Source organism: Nanorana parkeri, unplaced genomic scaffold (assembly GCF_000935625.1).
Source record: "Nanorana parkeri isolate BGI_ZX_2015 unplaced genomic scaffold, ASM93562v1 scaffold1400, whole genome shotgun sequence".
Taxonomy (NCBI): Eukaryota; Metazoa; Chordata; class Amphibia; order Anura; family Dicroglossidae; genus Nanorana; species Nanorana parkeri.
The window spans coordinates 51,046-67,292 of NW_017307668.1; the positions used below are offsets into that span (position 1 = coordinate 51,046).

Sequence of the window (16,247 nt, forward strand, 5' to 3'; positions counted from 1 at the left end):
CTCCCTCCACTGCCTCTATGCCACATGCACCTGGCCGGCCAGCCCGCTTCAGATGCGGCTCTGTACACGACGGCCGCTCGCTCCTCTAGGCTGACCTCTGGAGGCCCCCGCGGGCTGCCCTCTACAGTGCCTGATCCAGCCAGCCCGGATCGCATACCTATGCGATCCGCGCTGGCTGGATCTAATCAGGCACTTTAGAGGGCCGCCCGCGGGGTCCTCCAGAGGTCAGCCTAGAGGAGTAATCAGCCGCCGTGTACAGAGCCGCATCTGTAGCGGCTCTGTACTCTGTAAGTGGCGGCGGAGGGAGCCACTGCACCGGGCGGCCGTAAAATTCTATTAGCCAGTGACGGGCCCCCTGACGTCCGAGGGCAGCGGCCATTTTTAAAGGCAGCACAGAGGCCCGGGGGGCAATTGCCACCCTGCCCCCCGGCCCAGTCCGCCCCTGCCTAGTATTATGGAGGAAAAAGTTGTCAGCTTCAAGATTGTCTCCCCACTGTGTAACCTGTCATGGATGGAGTGCTGCCTGTTATTTACAGGCGGCGCTGCATCCTGCTTCTGACAGCTAAGTTAGGTTACACAACAGCGGGGTTCCCCACTGCTTGTGTAACCTAACATAATGAGGCCAGAGCCTCTACTTTGTGTTAGAGGCTTGAGCTCTGTGGATGGTTTGGGCCATTGTTGCAAGCTGTCCAATCAAAAAGAAAAAACCCCACTGAGTACATCAATCACAATGCCTCACCAGTGATGAGCAAGTGAGAGACAGGGAGACTCCTCACTGTCTCCTCCTTTTTCCCTCCCTCCTCCACACATAGCTTGGTGACCGGGTTGGGGGGACGGTTGTCGGCGGGCTGGGAGCGGTGCATCGGTGGGCTGGGGAAGGTACTGCACATTACTGCCCTATTTTATGAACTTTTTAAACTGCCAGAGAAACCTAAAACCTGGACAGCCACTCTTGATTCACATACCCCTGCCATGCTGCACAATCAGGCAGTTGACATGACTATTTTCTAATTCAGTTTTGTGAGTCACCTTCCTGTACATTAAAAAAGATACTGTGAGAAATGTAAATGTAAAAAAAAAAAGATTCTAGGGGAATGCCACACCTAGCATGGAACGTACTGCACGTCACTGTTGAAAAGTAACACTAAGGACAACCACAGGGTTGACATGCAGTTTTCAATGCATAGAGATGTCTATGGGACCCAAACCGTGAGACAACCGCCCCAAAAATAGCTCCTGCACATTTTTGCTCGACAGGCAATTTCTACCGCATGACAAATCGCAAAGGTGTGAACAGTTTCCATAGACTTGAATGCACATCTCTGTTTTGTGCGATATCACGCAGGTAAATCCGCACACTAAATTGCCTAGATGTGAACCTAGCATAAATGCTTCAGTACATTCTGAGTCAATGACTCCGAAAAAGTGTGCAGATCAAGAGTTCACTATTTTATATTTATATTATGTGTTCACTTAAACCTAAAGTTCTACTCACCTGATCCTGCAGCGCTCCCTTTAGCCTCTCTACTCCTCACCTGCAGCAATGATATGCGCCTTGCCGTCCTCGCATCCTATAAACGGTATTGGATATGATGACTCAAGGATTCGTAGAGCACTGCAGAATCGGGGGAGAGATGCTCCAGGGGCCGGTCTAAGAGCTGGTCAGATCGAGAGTATAACTTTTTTTTTTGACCCTAGGCAAAAATGAGCAGTTAAACCTTGCATTATAGAGGTAGCCCACTGCCAGAGTTAATACAATGTCTGCCTAGAGTTCTTGTTGAACATAGCAAAGTGTATGGTAGTGTATCAGGTAAAGCTGTGTTCACTTTAAATACCCAATCATGTGCTAGCAAAAATCCTGCTTACATTTCTCTCGCACATTATTAGGTAAGCACACCTTTACCTTACTAATATTCATTTTGCAAAATGAACACTCACGTTGGTAGGTGAACAGCCTCTACTTGTTTAATAAATAACTCCAGGAGCTCGAATTCATAATTTAGAGACAAGCAAGCACCTATCATTTTAAGAAGTAGGTCAGCAGTGACAGCCCTGTATTCCTTTCAGTACAGGTCCCCTTTAAGTATGAACTCTTTTTGGACTTCCTCTATTTCTTGTGACTATATTATCTATTACACGATATGCTAAATCAATGTTTGTAAGATTTAGTTCTGAGGAAATTAAAAAAGCAGGCGGAAAAACATTGTTTTATTTTTTTTTTATACTAGGTCATTATTTGGACAACTTTGACAAAAATGTCTTTGGTTACAGAGGGATCCTGTGTGCTCTTTTCAAACGCTTAGGAAATAAAACTCAGCAAAAACCAACTTACGAAAAAATCGGATGTGGTTTATGTGACTTGTGCAGCGGCTTTATTAGCAGATAATGGAAGGATTAGATCTGCAGCCTAAATTGACACACAATAGCTACTTTGCAATCTGTTTTCAATCCATCCTAACTCTGTTAAAAAGGGATTAGGAAAAAATGTCAGTAACTTTTTCAGAGACAGCTGCCACACCATAGATAAACAGAGGCAGTGAAAAAAAACTTCTCAGTATAAAATGAGCTGTCTTTTTATTTACAGGTGATGTGATAATAATTTCAGTCGTTTTTTTTTTTTTCTTTGTGTGTATTGTGAATACGTTTGCTGTTTCTTTTTTTTTTACATTTTATTTAAGTATCCTTCTGCAATACAACATTCACAAGCAATGGATCGGATTTATAGGTCACCTAGGGCAATTGCAATACGATGAGCTGCAATACCAATATTGAGCTCAGGGTTGGCCACCTAATGTTTCTCCAAGCATAGAAAAAAAGCATGCTCCTACGATTAGAAAGCAAAATTGTCTAAATTAGCCACAATTATCACATCAGGCAGGATTTGTGACAATGTGATCAGCAACAAGAACAAATTGTAATCACTTATGAGATCTACTTGTCTTTGTGCAATGTAAGGATAGGATATGGTGAGGATTATGTGCAAATCCTGTTGGAAAAGGAAGGGGGGTGGGTAGTTTAATTATGTCATATATGTGTCATTCTAACAAATTACAATCATGTCACGATAATAATCTTAGCCACGTTCCAAGTATAAAATGTATGCATCTGTCATTTTTTTTAAAATTAGCATCCATAAACACTTGGTTTGTTGCACTTTTAAAGTACTTTCTATACTAAGGCTGGGCACACACCTTACAACCATCGCAAGACTTTTGTCTTGCGCTGGTTGTAAGGTAATTAAAAAAACATACAATCTGCCTATCTTGGACAGGCAGATCGTACTTGCGATCATTGCAAGCGGGCGGGCTTCCGATGACCGCAATGCCGAACGGGCAGTGTGCGCTTGCGTACACCGGCCTGTGCGGCTTTTATCTTGTGAACATGCCACAAACCAGCCGAACATCGTACGATGGTCGGCTGGTTTTCAAACATGTTCCTAAGGTAAAAGTCGTGCGACCTTACAGTAGCAGAGGTCGCACGGCTCCCACACACCTTACTATAATCGTACGATCGCGGGATTTCCCGCAATTATCGTACGATTAGCATAAGGTGTGTGGGCACCTATAGACTGACAATTGAAGGGTTAGATTTCAAGGGGAAAAAATGCTTCCCTTTACATGCATTTACATGCGTAAACATCTATTAAACCTTCACATTCCTTAGAACTCTTCTTTCATTACTCTAGTTAATTCTTTAATCCAAGCATGTACACGTGTAGATGCGTTTACATGCATACAAATGTAAGTTTTGCAGAAATACTGACCTAATTTCCTACTTTGATATTACGCCACTGAATGCAGTACAGGATTAGTGAGCACAATGGAGCTGTGTGCATAGACCCACAATATACAATACTTCTGCATTCAGATATGTAAAATATGATATGCAGTATGGATCTGACTGCAGAGTTTTATATACCCAGGCAACATGCTGTCTCTAATGGCACAATTTATTATAAAAACATGCCTGTATAAAATGCAGATATCAGTCAGGTGGCCCTAATACAGCATGACCTCTAAACAGCAACAGAACAACTCCAGGCAAAATTGTTATTAACCCTAGCAGTGGGGCTACTCCCGTACTGCAAGGGTAACTGCTCGTTTTCATCTAGGGACTAAAATAAAAATGTATATTCGCCCGAAGCACCTGTTTCCTCCGCAGCAGAAGCGATTGTATGTACCCCATCATCCTTATGTCCTATACACAGTGTATGGGATGTAATGGTTCAAGGATCTATAGACCGCTGCAGCAGAGGGTGAGTGAGGCTGGAAGGACCGGTATAAGAGCAAGCAGGCTCAGAGGATTGGATGAGTATAGCTTTTTTTATTTCACCCCCTCACCAATTTTTTTACTGACTGAATCATTGTAACCAGAGAAGAGTGAATAATAGAAAAATCGCTTCCCCACTGATTTTTCTGTCATTTGTTGTTCTCATTGTCGTCTTGACTATTTGTTATAGCACAGCTTTCTCCTTGTAAAAGTAAACAGCGATATTTTATTTTATTTGCTTATTTTTTTCTAAATTGGATTTATTTAATAAATTTCACTGAACTCCAGATTCTGACTGGTTGCTTTGTACAAGGGGACCTTGCCTCTTGTCTCATTGAATATGGCTGTTTAACATTTGTCATCAATGATGACACAGATTTGTTAAGTAACACTGATAATAGCTTTGGGCCATTCATCCTTTACCTATTAGGCAATTCATCATTATTCTTCTTTACAAAAAGTGATACAAGTCTCCTTGCCTGAGGCCTTGGTGTTACATTACTTGACTAGTGACTGGAAAAAGAAAATACATTGTAAATTTTTTGGAATAGTTTCCACTTTTGGGTGATCATTTAGACATGACGTCAAATGCTCTCAGGCATTATGATGACGCATACATTGCTATAGCACAAAGGTCATAACAAATACATTTCTTAGCCTTCCTAGTAGAGCCCCTTGTATCTAAATAAAAGAAGCTCGCAGGCAACTAGAGGTTCCTGCACATACTTGCAACAGCTGACCAAACCTCCTGTCATGATGTCCAAATTCCATCCATTTCTGACAGGTAAAGCTCCAACAGTTCTGGGTAGTGAAGGAGCTTGCCGTTAGGACTTGCTCCCCATGCATTCCTATTGACCCAGCACTAGGATGGTAAAGCTGGCCCTGCACTTATTATATTTTGGCTAGTTCTTCATAAACAGTGTGAATTTTACTCAGTTGGTGGCCCTGTTGGCAGCCTCCCACCTGACATTCGATTAGAAGAACCAGGTGGAAAATATTTGGCTGTGATGCAGCCAATCGGATACAGTCACTCTGGGTATTCTGACAGCGGCACACTCACTGCTGTCAGAATATAATAGCTGTAGTGGGAGACTTGCCTGTCCACATTGTTTAACATGGATGGAGAAATCTGATTCAGCCTGAACAAAAAAAATGCCCGTTAAAGGAAGTTGAAAAATAACAGACCTACTGGTCAGATCACCAGGTGAAAATAAAGGAAAAAAAGCAGAAAAAGAGAAAACTAGTGCAACCACCACATCTAAGGATTTGTAGGCTGCAATATATTATCATTAATTATCATTATTATATATTTTTTTTATTGTATTATTATTATTTGTTTTGCTTTTGGGTTTACATATGCTTTAAGCCATATTGGCCAGCGAGAATATGCATGAAGGTGCAAAAAAGTGCCTGTTAGAACAGCCCGCTATTCAGCACTGACAGAAGGGTTTAGGAAACTGCTGCAGTGATGTGTGGAAACGAGGGATGCAACAATACCATTTTTTTCAAGACCGAGTACGAGTACCAATACTAAGTACTCGCTGATAATAATGACTGACTTTTTTTTAGTGTCATGTGACAGTTTTTCTAAAACAATACAGACTAATGATGTTAGGACAGTAGTGGAGCAACAGGGCCCATTCACAGCTGCGACTTCTGCAAACCACCTGGTAGTTCTGCCGCTGACTACAAGCTATAGAGGGACTGGGACAAATCACAGCAATACATTATACAGCAATGCAGAATACAACCAGCTATAGAGGACTACAAAGCCCAGCAATACATTATACAGCAATGCAGAATAATATGAAGCTACATACTCTGTGTTAGGGATGCACCGATACTGGTTTTTCTGTTTTTGGGGATTTAGTAAGAATACCAATATTTGTTTCATACTTCACTGTTAACAGGTGACGAGGGAGCATGGAGCCGGCTTCCTGGCCAAATCGGAGACCAGGCAGCGTGTAATGACTCGCCGCCTAGCTTCCTGATTGGTCGGGAAGCTGGTCAATCAGGAAGCCAGGTGGCAGGTCATTACCCACCCCCGGCTTCCTGATTGGCCAGAACGTCGGCTCCATGCTTCCTCATCACCTGGCTGTGTGGGGCCTCATGAGGACTGTGCGGGGTCTCAGGAGGCCTGTGCGGGGTCTCAGGTGGGCTGTGCGGGGTCTCAGGAGGGCTGTGTGGGGTCTCAGGAGGGCTGTGCGGGATCTCATTTGTTTTCTTTTTACTGCCTAAATACATTTTCTGCATGCATAAAAATATATGTTGATCCTGCCAGATATACAGTGTCCTATAACTTCCTGTGCGCTAAACTAAAATCTCAAACAATGTGAACAGTATTCCAAGTTTATTCTGTGAACTACATAACACCCCCTATGTTATGGAGATAAGGAGAGGGGGGTGATTATAGTCAAAAATGCAGCCTAGTGTGACACAGCTGCTCCTCTATACATAAAGTACAACAAGCCACCTAAGCACAGACAGTGTCTTACCGGCAGGATCACCAGGTGTAAATAAAGGTGAACAGCCTGAAAAAAGAAAAATAATGCAGTTACCACATCTAAGGACTAGTAAAATTAAATATATAAATCCCTGGTGCCGAACTTACGGAGGCATTGCATGTGGCCCTTATTATGAAACCCCACAGGCCTCTGCAGACTGTATTCTGTGTTTTCCTAACCTAGGTACATAGGTACTGTCTGTTCCTTTTCTCTGTCTGTTTATATAATGCACCTTGTTCAGAGAAATATCAGTCATTTTTAAGGGGGCTGTAGTGACCATGTGGAATCATTGGTCTGTAAAGGGGCTCTAATAGTGAACTCTAGCAATCTCATGTAAAGTGTCTTCAGTCTCTGACAGACTCTAACAACTCCAACAGCATGTTTAGTCATGCATGGTCTCTGACCATCTCCTGTAGCATATCTGCAATCTGCCCATCTCATGGAGCATGCCTGTTCTCTGACCCTCTCCTGGTATATGTATGCAGTCTGTAGCATTATATCCAGTATATATTATAATGTCAGGGGCTGCATTTCAGGCCCTTTTTTATCAAGTAAGTTGACCCCACTAATATACATTTTTTGGGTTTAAGTGGGTTTGTGTACCATAAGAGGATCATAGACAAGATTTGTAATGCAATTTGGCAACAATATGACAACATTAACAAGGTTCAGAGAATTAGGAGAATACAGATTGTGCAGAGATATCACAACAATTTCACTGTCTACAACTCTGCGATTGTTCACATAAAGAATAATATTCATTAATGTCTGTCTGGCCATAATAATTTTCTGTCATGTTTAGAAATTAGTGTCTTCAATATTTGGTCATATATAATCATGTTTTATAAATAAAATGCTTTTGTTGTATCTGTTTATTTAGACCAAAGAGGTAAGCTTAGACCCACTGCCTGAATGTGTGTGTCCAAGAATCAAGCTTCTTCAGTCTCAAGAATTAAACACTAACAGGCCTTTTCACTAAAGGGTGTACAGTTTGGAGAAGGCAGGAGAAGTGAACAATCCATTCTAGGACAGCTGAATTGGAGAATGTTTCCAAATCAGCTATGTTGTCCTAGATTGTTCACTTCTCCTGCCTTCTCCAAACTCTTCACCCTTTTGTGACCAGCCCTGTAAGGCCTGGTTCACACTTAGCATTTTGTAGAGCTTTTTCTGCCCTAAAAAACGCTCGAAAAATATGCCCCCAAAAAAGATCCAATTCATTTCTATGGCCCTGTTCACATCTGAGCGTTTTGTCGCAATAAGCAAAACGTCTCTCGCTGGAAAAAGTACATGAGGTTTTTTTTTTACAAATTACAGCTTGTTTTGGCCCCATAGGCTCAATAGGAAACACTTGAAAATGTGCGTTTGCTGTGTTTTGAATGTTTTTACGCACGTTTTATGCGCGTTTGCTCATTAACATCAATGAGCTACAATCTGCTCAATTTGATTCATGGGTGCATCAAAAACATGCATAGAAACACACAAAAACACTGTCGCCTAGGTGTGAACCCAGCTTAACAGGTTTATGCACACAAGGGTGAAGAGTTTGGAGAATGCAGGAGAAGTGAACAATCTAGGGCAATATAGCTGAACTGGAAAGTGAGTTGAATTGGAGAATTTTTCCAGATCACATATTTTATCCTAGATTGTTCACTTCTCCTGCGTTCTCCAAACTCTTCACCCTTTTGTGAATAGCCCTGTAAGGGATCTGTTCAAGTTGGCCCCCACTGAACTGTGGATGCAAGTTCTTTGGTATTTGTTTGGGGTTTCATTCATTCATTAAAATTCAATTTTTTTTAATAGTCTTGAGGATGATGTAAGAATTATCTCAAAAAAAACTTAGCTTTGCATTTCACTTACAGGTTGATGGTTTTCTTACTCTACTATTTGGTTTGGCCAGTATAAACACGCTAACTCTTATCAGTGTAACTCGCTATATTAAAGGCTGCCATCCTCAAAGAGGTAAGACGAAGAAGACTTGGTATAAATCATTTCATTAACAGTTTATAAGATTTTACCAAATGCTTCCAACTCCTATTGCAAGTAGTACAAAAGGACAAACATCAAACATACAATGACCAGTAGAACTCCCACACTTCATTTTAGTAGAATATATGTGAGTAGCTAGCACTGTCACTCCCTACTCAACATTTCTGCTTAACATCCATACTTTTAATGATGATAGCAACACACCTCATCTCTGTATTACAAAAGCATTCTAACTGGGACAGACCAGGAGCAAACAAACCATACAATATGGTAATAATCATTTAAGTTCTACATGCACTGGATTAAACAAACTAAATGTTAAACATCATGACTTCCACCTTTATACCCTCTGCACATTCACCCAATTTTCCTTAAAACGGAACTTTACCCAACAATGTAAAGAAAAACGTCACCCTTATCTTTAAAATGACAAGAAAGGCAGCTTTAGAAATGTTTAGTAATGACAACCTACAAACAGATAGTTATAGATAATTGCCAGATTTGTATTCATTCCATACCTTATTTTTCGTTTCACCCCCATTCTTCTCACAGTGGCCATTTTCACTAAGGGCAAATTAATCCATCTTCCTTTACTTCCTGAAACTCTGGCACATGTGACTAGGACATATGACCATGCACATCATCTCAGGGGAAAAAAATGCCTTTCCCTGAGATCTCGTGAGATTACAGATGAGATTTACCTGCAATGCTCTGTGATGTAACCTTCCCAAGATGCATCACTTAGGCATGGGCTACATCACTAATGCTTGAGATGCCCAGGAAGTGCAAAAAACAATAACTGTAAGTAAAAGCAAAATTGATTGTTTAATTAATGAGCGTAAGATGATTTCATATCAGCCTTCAGAGCTGCATGCTGATGGGGTTTTTAGTGACAGGGGGTAAAGGTCCACTTTAATGTCTCCCAAAACTTTTGTAAGGCTGTTAGGGATAGGAGGCTATTGCTCTGCTTTATGTTTTATATTGCATGCGCAATTATACAGCATGATTGTGCATTTCATGAATACTGGTATAGATTGCCTCTTGGCACATAAAAATGTTATACGCATATTCTGCTTAAAAAATAAATATTTTCTGTGAACCCTTACATGCTTATTCTTACAACATGCATACTCTGTATAATAAGTGTTTCTACAATGTTACAGCTAACTGCATCAGCAAAGGCAGTATCACCGTGTCCCTGGTACTTATATGGATTGCAGCTTTGTTTTGGTCAGCAGCTCCTCTTCTAGGTTGGGGAAGCTATAGAGGTATGGCATGTGATAAACTGGTCATTTGCACTTTTTTTTTCTTTTGTCTGCCTTTTACTGCCAATAAAACTGCACATTTATGGTGAGTTAATGTATGTAATAGCAAATTACTTTTAGGCATACATTAGAAACAGATCAGCAATCTAAAAACCTTGTTTATTTGTATAGTTTTAATAGTACATGTACATCAGGACAGAGATATTTTGCTGTTAAATATGTAGGCTTATTTGTGCCTTTCTGATATTACAGTATCTCACCGCTAATCTACCATAGAGGGTTTACTTAAAAACACAGTCTGCAGTTTGTAGAGATTGGTAACTAGAGAACATATGATCTAGGTTGCCTAGGCTAGGAGGAGCAGCCATTTTTATTCATGGGAAACAAAAGGTACTTATTTACTCATAATAACTATGTAGTTTTGCACTGTTAACAAAGATGCGCGGATGCTCTGTACAGTACAAGTGACCCTAAACTCAGGAGTTACAGGAGAACTATGCGGTGAGTGATTTTCACTCAACCTCATAGTTCGAGCTGACGTGTGACAATAAAACTGTCACACGTTGGCTCTATAGATCGGGAAGTGAGTGAGCGCATACCGTCGCTCACTTTCCGATCATCTCCCTGCAGAGAGCGGTGACTGTCAGTCACTGCTCCCCGCAGGGATTGCCCCATAGTTCTCTTTTAAATCTTCAAAATGCATTCAAGCCCCCTAACTATTAACAAGAATGTCTCTTATTTGTGTATCACTCAGCTGTAGATCCTCCAATCATCTCTGAATTCATACTGACACTGTCCTTCCTTCTGGAATGTGGCTACTTTTGTTCCCCATGATCCCTGTGTGTGTTGTAAAGTAGCCACGGCTCCAAGTTTGCTCCCGTGATAGACTACAATCTCAAAACAAATGAGTCAACTAAATGTGAGATTGAAGTCCATCACAGGAGGGAGCTTGGAGCGATGGTTACTTTGCAACACACACGGGGACCATGGAGAACAAAAGTAGCCACCCTCCAGAAGGAAGGACAGTGTCAGCATGAATTCAGAGATGATTTGAGGATCTGCAGCTGAGTGATACACAAATAAGATACATTTTTTGTTAAACGTTAGGATACTTGAATGCATTTTGAAGATTTAACTCCTGAGTTTAGTGTCACTTTAAATATCAACATTTTTGTTAAGTATATATTTAGAAATGTAACTGATGTACTGTATATATTTGTATTATTTTAGAATGTCCCCATTTTGCATTATTTGAATTGCTATTGGTAATTTTTCTGCTTTTCTCAGATCGTTTGTATGGAACATGTGAAATTGACTGGACCAAAGCCAGTTTCTCCACTATATACAAGTCATTTATTATATCCATATTTATTTGCTGTTTCTTCCTGCCTATAATGGTCATGGTTTTTTGCTATGTTTCTATAATCAACACTGTTAAATCAAGTCGTGCTTTAACTACTGAAGGAAGTTCATCAGACAGACAAAGGAAGATGGAACGAGATGTAACCAGGGTATATATATATGTATACATATAATGTACTATTGTGTAAATTAACTAATTCTCTATAGCATTTATGGACATTAGGCTGCGTATTGATACAGCAGTGAATCTGACATTCATCCTGACATTACAAGCGAATCTGACATTACAAGCAAATCTCACACGTGAAAGACTGGGATTGATTTTCCACCAGTGAATGTTTGGTGAAAGGCATTCATTACTTATAAATATACCCCTAATCCCCAAAATGTCCCCCCAAAATTTTGAGGAATGGATCTGGCTAAGTGACCTCCAATTAGAAAGTTGTGTGGTACACTTTTTTTTTCTTTTGTGCTATAAATTATAGTTAGAGCAGAATACTGAAATTATTAACACAGCAGGATGGCCGCAGTAAAAAAATAAATACTGGAGTTCGACTTAATTTATTATACCTGATCTTCTGTATACTGAGCTATGATAATCATATACTGAAAGGACAAATGGTAATTCATATTAGATAGCTGCCTTGTAAAAAAAAAAAGCAAAAAACGTTTTTTTTTTTAGTAATCAGTAGCATAGTCTTGTCGGCTCATGACTAATACACAGAAAACAGATATGAATTATTGGTAAGGAGGTTGTGCTTCTTTTTAACTGCTTTAAGGTGTAGTTATATTAACATAAACTCAATTGGCTCAATTGGACTTTATAGGTGTCTATATAATATGGGAGACAATATAAAAGTATAGATATAATGCAATTGTTTATTTAACATCTTTTAAAATTCTTAAATACATCTTTTGTAGTAACGGTTTAAAAATATACTAATACATTTCTACCTAACCATGGCAATATATTTGTTACAATGTGTTAATTGCACAATAAACCTGCATATTTTCCCTTCTTATTCATGGGTGTGGTGTGTATTGATGGTCAAGACCATACAGTTGTCAAAATGTATAAACATAGGTACATATGTACAAGGGAAGTTCAGCGCAGACTCAGTGACGCGTTTTACAGATGCTGTCTGCTTTTTCAGGCTCAGTTGTGACTTATCTGAATTATATGTCGGCTTGAAAACAGTGCATGCATCATATTCCCTTAATCACCCCACGTGCTGGGCCCAAAAGATTGTCTCACTTGGGGACTGCAGAAGACTTCGGAATAGCACCCCAGGGGAGTCTGCCAAGGTCTCTCCGCTAATGCATGCATCCAAGTGAGAAGGTAGGAAGTGGGAGAACCAGCCACAGGCAAGTATTAATGAGTGGTTATACCCATGGATATGAGGTGTGCTTTTCCAAGGTCTTCTGCAAGTCTCCTCCCATGGTTACAGGGGGTAGCCTTTGATCATCAATACACACCCATGAATATGAAGGGAAAAATGTGCTATTAAAACATTGTAACAAATATATATTGTTAAGGTTTGGTAGCAATGTATTAGTATTTTTTTTTAAGCTGTCCCTACAAAAGATGTGTTTAAGAATTTGAAAATATGTTAAATAAACAATTGTATTTTTCCATTTTTCAAATAAAAAGTCAAATTGAGTTCTTACAAAGCGTTAATGTTGATATAGATACATAGCATATGGTGTCCTGATTAATCATGTCTATGTTGCCTTATTTCATATTATACTGCTTAAAGTGTAACTATAGGCAGATATATAAGACCCCCATTAAATCCAGTTTTGCATTTATTTATTTTTGAAACCCTTACATTTATTGACAAATAGTACGTCATTAGAATTCAGACTGGGAGAGGAAGAGGCAGGACTGTCAGTGAATCAGATTTTACTATATACTATATAGTGCTGGCTGAGGATTTAAGAAATTGATTATGATGATTGGTAGAGAGAGCATAAAGATGGGCGAATCATGGAGCCACTGTTCTTTCATTATCTAATCACGGTCTTGGCCAAGCTGTATTGCTTTGACTGTTCCAGAGACTAGTAAATGGTGAGGACCTGGAAAGTGTCTTTATTTAAACCCCATTATTTAAAGCAGCAGGGGTGTATTTAAAGCCATGTTTTTAGCAAGTGAGAAAGTTTAGAAATATATAATTGAACTCTGTATTTAGCTATTTGCTACCTTTTGGTCATAATTATGGCTGGTGGTATCTACCCCAAAGATTAACTAACTTCTCTGGAAGTCTCTGGAATGACAGCCCCGTCACTCCCTGCACTTAGTTAAAGCTCGGCAGCAAGCCATCCTGTCCCTCACCAGTATGATCATCTCTAACCACAGAAATGCTTCTGGCACCATGAAAGTCTCAGATTAGTGTTACCAGTATTTCTCTGATCAAAGATGTTTTGTTGAAAGGAAGGAGTCGGCAAAGGATGACTTTGGGGCTAATTTCAGCTCAGTAGCAGTTTGTTTCTGTGTGTTTTTGAATGCAGCAACTCACATCCTAGTGATAAACCCCAACAGATAGGCTTGGTAATGTGGCTATACTTGCACCCTCTTTCAGTAGACATTAGAGAAGAAATATAGTGACTCAGTTTTTGCAGTTATTTCTATTTAAAAATATGTTTTTTTATGTTCTTTTTATAGGTTTCCATTGTCATTTGCACAGCTTTTATAATTGCCTGGTCTCCTTATGCTGTGATATCTATGTGGTCGGCATGCGGATATTATATCCCAAATCTAACTAGTATACTAGCAGCTCTGTTTGCAAAATCTGCCAGTTTCTACAACCCTCTGATTTACTTTGGGATGAGCTCTAAGTTCCGAAAGGATCTCAGCATCTTGCTTCCATGCACAAAGGCAAGTGGTAAGGACCCTGTCAAACTCAAACGTTTCAAACGTTTAAAACATAAACAAGACCCAGGTGCTCATTTCAAAGAACAAAAACACATTCAGCATGCAGAAGAAGCAGCACAGGTAGCACCAAGTCAAGACTCTGGGGTGGGAAGTCCCAGCAATACCCCTCCACTTGAAATGAAAGATGTCTATACCTGCCGCTTAAATATAGAACCTGAAAACCCAAGCTATCAGTGTGATCGGTTGTAAGCTGTGTGACCATGGTATCTTACAATTCAGTAAAAAAATTTTTTTATCAGAGCCAAGACAAAATATGAGACTTTTTAAGTATGCTCTCTTTACATGCACCACTTGATCTGTAATCTTATATATTATATGAAGCAGTAAAGATACAAACCTGCCTTATAGGTAACAACATGTTGCCTTCATGATCTGGGAAGGAAATGGTTTTGTGAATACCTTCCAAGTAAAAAGCTAAAAAACCTTGCTTTTCTCATCACCTTCATAGTATAAAAGGCAATCTGCTGACATCAAAAGAAGTAATAATAATGATAGAAATCTTAACAAATGAGTCTTAGTCATCTAATAACCAGTAAAAGGAATTGTGCCAGGGGGAAGACCACCTGGACAACAGCCAAGCCAAATCGAAATAATTGCCTAAAGCAAAGCTACAACCTTGTTTAGCACCAGAACTTTCGGATTATCTTGAAGGCAAGGACAAATATTTAGTTTTCAGTGCTTTTAATATGTTTTCATATTTATGTCAAGGTTATTGTGCTTATTTCTGTGCAAATTGCAATGTACAAGGTTCTAATTTATGTTCAATCTTATTCCATATAAAGAACACGACTTTGGAAATGGCTTAACACCATGCTTACACTCTTCCAGTAAGTGATGAGGCATAACATTGATATATGGGATATTTTTCCATGTAAATATTACAATGTATGCAGGATTTGCTTGACTAACATTTGTACAAAATGTACTACTGATGTTGAATTATGTTTCATATCACATATGCTCACATTAAAAAATATATATATTGAAAATGTTGTTCATTGCAGCCATTATAGTGTTCGCTGTTATCCTTTACCTAAAGGAAGAGCATTTGTTCACTTAGAAAAAGTAATGTGCCCTTTGCTTAGTAAATAAGGTTAAGCTGTGTTCACTAAGAATACCCAATAATAAACAAGGGGAATAAAAAAAGATTTTTTTTTTTGCACGAGACTAGAAGATCAAAATGAACACAGCTTAACCTTATTCAATAAGCTAAGTGAAGATTGACTTTGCTAAGTGAACAGACACTATTCCTTTAGTAAATCAAGCCCATTGTCACCTAAATAATGACAGCTGAAATTAGATTAGTTGCTATGAGCAGCATTCCTAGATAAATCTATAATAAACAAATTATCATTATTTAAGTTGAACATCTCAAGTCATTGCAATTCCAAATAACTACATGATGACAGATAACATCTGAGGTTGTGTAATCAGTTGCTAAGTAGCCACAGAGCCATGTAACCTTAACCAAATGTTGTTAACGCAAATAAGCTGGAATGAGGATGATAGGTTTTATTTTAAGGGTCAGTAGACCCAAACCTATATGGCAGTCTTGAACAAATGCTGGGGAATTAAACTACACAAGCAATTTCTGGTATCTCTCTGGGAATTTGTTGGGTGTGCACATCAGAGGTTCCAATGCTCCCTGTTGGATGCTGAAACAAAAAAAAGTGGGTTGGAGCACCCAAAATTCATAGGCGGACAGAAATAGAAATAGTAACTATGGCAGGGAGAATTTCCTATAGTAAAGGAAGAATCTGACAGCACTCCATTCCACGCTGAATCAGTTTATTGAAAATTCAGTCCTGCCCGAGGTTCACCTCCACTGACATGTTTCACCCAATCATTGGCTTAGTCATAGAGATCAGAGAACAGGTAGGACTCAATGTCGCTGAGGAATCTTCAATAATCTGATTCAGCATGGAAAGG

At 39.6% G+C, this 16,247-nt stretch overlaps 1 protein-coding gene across 1 annotated transcript in view; it reads left to right on the forward strand.

Annotated features, from left to right (window-relative positions):
* Positions 1-14,507, forward strand: part of LOC108798084 (opsin-5-like) — a 22,713-nt gene extending 8,206 nt beyond the window's left edge. The window contains exons 3-6 of the mRNA XM_018569796.1: positions 8,633-8,732; positions 9,923-10,027; positions 11,312-11,535; positions 14,049-14,507. Of these exons, the coding sequence (XP_018425298.1) occupies positions 8,633-8,732; positions 9,923-10,027; positions 11,312-11,535; positions 14,049-14,507 (888 nt within the window). The remainder of the gene's footprint in view (positions 1-8,632; positions 8,733-9,922; positions 10,028-11,311; positions 11,536-14,048) is intronic.
* The last annotated feature ends 1,740 nt before the right edge of the window (positions 14,508-16,247 follow it).